Source organism: Ruditapes philippinarum, unplaced genomic scaffold (assembly GCF_026571515.1).
Source record: "Ruditapes philippinarum isolate M1 unplaced genomic scaffold, ASM2657151v2 ctg7110_1_1_1_1, whole genome shotgun sequence".
Lineage (NCBI taxonomy): Eukaryota > Metazoa > Mollusca > Bivalvia > Venerida > Veneridae > Ruditapes > Ruditapes philippinarum.
In genome coordinates, this window is record NW_026859789.1 from 4,609 (window position 1) to 12,769 (window position 8,161).

Genomic DNA, 8,161 nt, shown 5'->3' on the forward strand with positions numbered 1-8,161 from the left:
CGTTGACAAATTTTTTTTTTATTTTTCAAAATCATTTTTTTGGAAAAAATCGAAAAAGGGGCAAATGATTTACAATTTTGGGCCCGAAATTTTTTTGGCATAAACATTCTGTAAATTTAAAATGTTTAAAAAGGGAAAAACTGAAAATTTTATTTAGTTTTGGGGGCACAAAATAATTGCTCTACAAAATTTGAACCCTTTTATGGAAAAATTTTCTTTTAAATATTTTGTGTTTTGTTTTTGTTTTGTTTTTTTCTAAAAGAAGCCTTAATGTCTCTCTGGTTGCATGTCCAACGCATTCAGTGCTGCAGCACTTTGATTATTGATACGAACAAATAAAACAACCATTTAGACTTATTCTGGTTATTATCAAACCCTTCAAATGCATGCTTGTGTCCAAGTTATAAATGTGTGTTCAATCATGGATTGTTTGTTTGTTGTGTTCGATATAAAATAAAAAAGGTTGTGTTACATTCGGCTTAAAAAAATTACTAGCAAATTACAATTAGTCATGTTATGACAGGTATATTGAGCAATGCTTAGGATCAACTATGCAAACAAATAGTATAATTATGTATTTAAGGAGCAGTTTTTTACTTCATGGAGAGAACAACACATTGGTTCCTTTGGCAAATATTTGTTTTGGCCTGATTTAAGGAAGGACTTGACGGGAAAGAGGAAAAATGAAGATAATTACAGCGGATCTGAAAACAATACAACGCAACATGTTATCATCATGACTAAGACAGGTAATGAAAATTTAAAATTGTTATTATACAGTTGGTTTTGTCATTCCTGTGTCCAATTGATGTACGCATTCCAACACATTAATTAAGTATTGTCATATTCACCTCCTTTTTGACAACCATTAAATGTAATGGAATCATCTGTCCGATCATCAGCTTACTTAGATTTAGAAATATGGAAGAAAATTTTAGAAAAACCAAGAGAGTCAAACATTGACTTCAAAGTCATGCTTCACGATTGTTAAAATTGATCCACAACTCCGTCATCAAGGACTATGTTCTGAAATAACATTGCAGACACGCTAGCAAACTTACAAAAAGTGTCAAAGTCATATTAACTTGTCATGATGTGTTAATGATACTGTACGGTAAATAGTAAATTTTTGTTTTACACAAATATGGAGTTTTAATAAGTAAGCAGACATGTTTCAAGTAAAGAAGCCCATTTCGGAAAGTTATTATATACCTAACATGATGAACAGAACAGAACAGATTATCTTGAATGCGTTGATATATGAATCAAGCGTTGCTTTTTATGCCCCCGAAGGGAGGCAAAATATAATCGCACCGTCTGTCTGACTGACTGACTGTCTGTCTGTCCGTCCGTCTGTGCGTCCCCACTTCATTCGTGTCCGGACGTTAACTTTGTCATACATTGAGGAATTTTGCAATAACTTGGCACAAATGTCTACCACAGCAAGACGATGTGTCGGGTCCAAAAACACGTCCCTACCTCAAAGGTCAAGGTCACACTATCATTTTGAAGTTTAACATTATCGCAATTAGAGTAAAAAGGTACACACATTCGTGTCTGGACTGTATTTTTGTCATGCATCGAATGATTTTAAAATAGCTAGGCATCAATTTCTACCACATCAAGACGATGTGTCGCATCCAAGAATTACGTCTCTACCTCAAAGGTCAAGGTCACACTTACATTTTGAAGTTTCACATAATCACAATTAGAATTAATAGGTACACACAATCGTGTCCGGGCTATAACTTTGTCATGCATCGAATGATTTTAAAATAACTGAGCATAAATTTCTACCACATCAAGACGACATGACGCGACAAAGACCCATGTCCCTACCTTCAAGGTCAAGGTCACACTTACAGTTTGAAGGTACTTATTCTCTGGAATACACATTCATGTCCGGACTGTAACTTTGTCATGCATGGAAGGATTTTAAAATAACTTGGCACAAATGTCTACCACATCAAGACATTGTGTCGCGGCTAAGGCTAATGCCCGTCTGTCCGTGTGTCCCCACGTACACAACAACCATGTCCAGACTGTAACTTTGTCATGCATTGAGGGAATTTAAAATAATTTGGCACAAATGTCAATCTCATAACAACATTTTGTCGCGTCTAGGAACCACGTCCCTTCTTCAAATGTTAAGGTCACACTTATATTTTGAAGGTTCATGCTATCACAATTAGAGATTACAAGTGCAATAATACAAAGAACAATATTAAGCAATTTCATTCTCTTTTCTTTTTATTATACCTGCTTGCTTAAGAAACCTTTTCGGGGGCATTCGTCACATGGGTGACAGCTCTTGTTTCTATTTTTTACATGAAAATATTTTTACATGAAAACATGTTAACAAGTTTTTTGCTAATGTTAGGTGAAAATTCTGAATGCATCAATACTATTAGATATCGTTCTATTGCAGAGGCAATGAAAGATAGTGGTAAACATAGCATTTTGGCTTCAGATAAAACAGCCAGTGACAGTATACACGATACGGAAGGTCTGTTCTTAAAAAGTTTTGATTTTTCATCAATATTTTATTATCATCTTTATATTATTTAGCTCCACACAGAGATGCATACCAGAATTTGTCGTCAGGAAATTTATTTTTCAGGGGTTTTTCATGACTTAAAAAATGTTAAAATTGCTAGAATACGTCGATTAATATTCCCTAACTTGAAATGCCAAAATTTCTTTAAAACTTTAAGATGTTTATTACCTTATGAAAATAGTACTGAATGTCAAGTAATTTGGCATTAAAGTAGGAAAATATTAACAAAGTAGTATTTTGACTTCTATACAAAATATTTGTAACTATAACTGAACTAAATGCCAAAAAAGCAACAGAAGCAAAAGATTATTCAAGAAATTGGCATTTACTTACATTTCGGAAACTATAAAAGAACATCAAAAATTAAAGCTTTTGAGAAATAACTATATACATGTATATAGCATCACTTGGCATGATGGCCATACCTTTGTTATAAATGGGCAAAATTGATGATTTAACAACACTTAGAATAAATAAAGAGGTATTGTTACAGTCATGGCAGCGTTGCCGTCATCATATTTTAAACCTTGATAATGACATTTCAGGTTGTGGGTGTATTGTCATCATACTTATCCACAACATTCTTAGGGACAAAACATTCTAGTAGATCAAGCTTAACTTTACCGTCATGCATGAATAACCTTGACATTGAGGGCCAAATGTCTAAATTTTGCTATATTTTTGCTCGTTTTTATAATAGTGGCTATGACTTTGTTATTTTTAAATGGATTGTCTTCTAACTTGAACACAATAATTTTAGGATAGACATTAAAGATAACCAAACAGACCTTGACCTTCATTTATAAATGCCTTGACATTGAAGGTCAAATTATTGAAATTTCTATTTTTCTTTTGCTATCATAGGCTATAACTTTATAATAAATGAATGAATATACTTCATACCGGAACATATTATTTCGATAAGACCTTCATGTGTACGAAACTCAAATTGAACTTTGGAGATTAGATTATTAAACTGTCACCGAGTTTCGCTATAATCGTCTGAAACTTGATAAATTGATTATCTTCATACTTAGACAAAAACAACCTTATAGACAATACCTTCTGAACTGACTTTGGCCTTGAGTTTTATATGACATTGACTGTCTAAATTGTATTTTGGTTGTCATTATTTTGTTATTTATGTACGGATTTGATTCATATGTTAACAAAACAAACAGACATGTTAAATTAATTAGATATATCTTTTGACATGTAAATGACCTTGAAAGTTAAGTTTAATTTTGCTTATATTTTCGTAACTTGTCAATCATTTGTGGAAATCATTCATACTTGGACAGAACAACAAGTGTAGCTAGACAGACATATTAAAATAAAACAGTAAAACTTAAATTATTTTCTATTGAAAGATTTGTTTTAACCCTTTTTTTGTTTGCTTTTAGATAAAGTGAAGAAGTCCGAGCATCGCATTGTTCCCGCCCTGCGGAGGCTCTTGTTAATTTATTATCATATTGTTTATACTTTAGGAAGCAATAATTAGCTGCTGTTGTATTGTAATATATCCATGTTTTCTATTTGTTATACTTTGTTCCTTTTTTTTAGAGTTTCGTGAGCTGGAACAAATGTTAAAGTGCAAGGTGTGTCTTGATGCAGATTTATGCACAGTTTTCTTACCGTGCCGCCATATGGCTGTCTGTGAGCGTTGTGCAGATGTCCTTGAGCATTGTCCAGTATGTCGGGCAACTATCGAAAATTCTATTGAACTAAATTTTGAGTAGTTATTTTCTGAAAAGTTTTTTATATCTGAACTGCGTATTGTTACAATACTTGGGACAACACATTAAAGAAGATGTTATTGAACTTAAAAATGATCTTTATTGGCTCTAGACACTCAAAGCCAAATGTGTGATTTTTGCTAAAATCAGCAATAACTTTATGTTTGTTGATTTGATTTATACTTGAGAAAAACATTACTTATTGAAAAAATACGATTTACTCGGAGAATTAAATCACGCAATTCTCATGGTGTCGTTTCCTTTGTTATTGCCATCCTCACACTTTAAAAGTGGTCATACTTTTTTTAATTTTTCAATGGATTATCTTCATTCTTAGACACAAGACGCTCTAGTAGATTGATCATGACTTTTATTCATAAATGATCTTGACCTTTCAAAAATCTCTTTTATTAAAAATTTTGCTTTGCGGTTATAGCTTTGTTTACTACATGTATGAACGGATTGTCTTCATACTCTAAACATTCATGTGGACAAACCTTAAAGTAACCTAAACTGACAGTAAACTTAAATTATCTATGACATTGACCTTGAAGATCAAACCAAACTTGACCTTGGCTAATGAATAACATGAATTCGAAGGTTAAATAATTGTTATTCATTTTTTTTGCTGAATATTTAAAAGAATAGCCTTGAACTTTGAATGTTATTGCCTATCATTGTCAACTTATATTTTTGGTTATTCATATAGATCTATACAAATATGGTTCATACTTGGACAGAAATATACTCCTGACCAAACCGACAATTTTAATTATTCAAATATGACTTTGTCCATCAATTGAACTTTGCTTAAATCATTACTTAGGACTTATGATAAAACCGACTTGTTAAATTATTGAAATATTGCGTCGGCCCTTAAATGGTCTTGACCATCAAATTCAATGTTTTACATAAATTGACATAAAATTGTTATTTACTTAAAAACGTTTTCAGTAGTTTCTTTTGTGCACATTTAAATACACGTCCATGAAAGATAATCACGGATAATTACTCGCCAAAAAGAAGGCAGTTGAATACTACTCTGATAACTGTTTGAATTTCGGCTATAAAAAGGCAAGATTTTAGCATGTTATCATTCAAGCCCCTTGTCCGATATATACCGGAATATGGTATTTAGTGTGGTGCTCCATTCCTTTTTTAGTCTCACTCCTATTTATCACAGTTATCGTGCCACTTTTGCAACTCCGCAAAAACTGTACAAACAAATAATGATTTATTAATACAGAATAAATAGTTCTTTATGTTCATGAGGGTCGATTAGATAACATCAGATAAACGATATCTCCTAGCGTTAGTATGACAACATTGATGATGATTCTACGCATGTTACCCCGCCCACTTGTGGAAGTGACGAAAGTGCGTCGCCACTTGATTACTAGCAGACAAGTGGGCAAAGAGGTTTGAAATGATATATCTAAAAAATGTTGAATAAAAAATGATCAAATTTTCTTTTTTTTCTCAATACTTGTTTACTGTTCTCGTATGTTAGTCGAATGAAGAAATAATATGGCCTTATACAACTTCTTTTAAAAACATGATTAGTATAACATCAAAAGAAATAGAAATTTATGTTTTGATGTATATATTCAAGTCATATATAACAATGCATTTGGTATAAAACTGGTATTTCTTAAGAAATAGTTGTTATTTTGACAGTTGGCTTATGCGGTTACCATGGAAACTGCCCGTTTACAAAAAAAACTAACACGTCAATATATATTTTTATTTCTATTTTTGATTTCACTATAAAATTTTCTTGATATATGAAAAATGTAAAAAATTCTGTGAAAGAAATTTTCCATATCTTATAATTATTAACAGGACTCGTGTTTAATTTTTCATTTTGTGCTCAGTTAAACAGCATGAAAACCTCATTTTTTAAAGAAATATGTTCAGATTATAGTTTGTTTCATACGGAATCCTTAGATAAAGCAAGTTTTGTTTAACATTATGCTTGTTGTGTGTTTATTAAGCTGTCTTATACATTTGATAAAACACAGTCTGGCTTTTTTGACAGTTTTGAGATATACGGTTAACATGGAAACTGCCTGCAATTTTACAAAAAAAATAAAACATCCAATATATTTTTCTTTTCATTTCTGAATTCGTCATTACTTTTTACTCATTATATAAAAAAATACAAAAACCTATGAAAGAATTTTTTATATCTTTAATTACTTACAGAATTCATGTTTATTGTTAAGTTAAGAAGCATGAAAAACTTTTTAAAGAAATACATGTATGTTCAGATTATCGTTTTCTATACAGATCACTTAGATAAAGCTAGTTTTGTATAAAAATAATGCTTGCTGTCTTATACTTTTTTATAACACAGTTTGGCTACTTCGGCAAATAAAATTGATTGTTGTTAAAATACCTTTTGCTAAACTAACATCTTAAGTTATGCATATTAATCTTTTACTGTCTCTACATTTGTTTATTTAGGCTACTGTGAGTGTCTTTAAGTATAATAAAAGATTTCAAATGTTTACCGTTTGTAAAATTGAAATATTTAAAAATATAGATAAATAATAAAAGTATTGTACATTAGAACATGGTATCTTGTATTTCCATGCAATGGCATGCAGTTTATAGAAACTATACATATGAGGTTAACATCTTTGTTGCCTACAATTAATTCAACTTAAGTAACTTGTTAACTAACTTGAGCTAGCTCAGGTTGACCTTTTAGGATCGCTGAATGTTCGTCGTCCGTCTACACTTGTTCGTTAACACTCTAGCGGTAAACTTTTTGACTCAATCATCATCAAACCTTGTCAGGATGCTTGTCTAGGTAATAGCTCGGATGAGTTCGAACATGGGTAATCTCTGATAAAAAAAACTAGGTCACAGGAGCTAAAAATAGAAAAACCTTGTTCACACTCTAGTAGTCACTTTTTTACTCAATTATCATCAAACTTTGTCAGGAAGCTTGTCTAGGTAATAGCTCGGATGAGTTCGAACATGGGTCATCTCGGATAAAAAGCCAAGTCACAGGAGCTAAAAATAGAAAACCCTTGTTAGCACTCCAGTAGTCACGTTTTGGACTTAATTGTCATCGAACTTGGTCAGGATGTTTGGTTTGGTAATTGATCGGATTGAGTTTGAACCTGGGTCATCTTGGATGAAAAACTAGGTTACAGGAGCTAAAAATAGAAAAATCTTGTTACACTCTAGTGGTTACTGTTTTGATCCAAATATCCTGGAAATTGATTTGAAAGTTTGTTTTGATGATTTCAAGGTCTGGGGTAAAAAAAATAGGTCACACTGCCAAAATATTGAAAAACATTTTTAACAGTCTAGATGTCACTTTTTTGACTCAATTGTCATCAAACTTTGTTAGAATGCTTGTCTCGAAATTGCTCGGATGTGTTCGAACATGGGTCATCTCGAATGAAAAACTAGGTCAGAGGAGCTAAAAATAGAAAAATTTTGTTAACACTCTAGTGGCTACTGTTTCGATTCAAATATGCTGGAAATTTGTATGAAAGGTGGAATATGGGTCACATGGAGTCAAAAACTAGGTCACGCGGCTCAAATATGGAAAATCCTTGTTAACACTCTAGTGGTCACATTTTTGACTCACCTGTCATGAACTTGGTCAGAATGCTTGCCTAGATAATTGCTCAGATGAGTTCGATGGGTTAGGTGAGCGATCTAGGGCCATCTTGACCCTCTTGTTATTTTACTGTGCGCAGCGGCCAATCTGAACTGGAGTAGAGCTTTATAATTTAAAATTTATCACATTAGCTCAGCTAATACATGGTTCCAGTTTTATGCATAAGTATGTCACAGGATATCAAAATAGGTCAACAATGAAATAATTAAATATTTTTCTAAAGACAAT

At 32.1% G+C, this 8,161-nt stretch overlaps 1 protein-coding gene across 1 annotated transcript; it reads left to right on the forward strand.

Annotated features, from left to right (window-relative positions):
• Nucleotides 1–583: 583 nt before the first annotated feature.
• Nucleotides 584–6,633, forward strand: LOC132757913 (uncharacterized; the record flags this gene model as incomplete). The annotated part of the gene is given in 3 exon segments (XM_060749409.1): nucleotides 584–749; nucleotides 2,429–2,506; nucleotides 4,121–6,633. Coding segments are annotated over 3 exon segments (420 nt in total), but the record flags the coding sequence as incomplete, so codon positions are not given.
• Nucleotides 6,634–8,161: the final 1,528 nt, after the last annotated feature.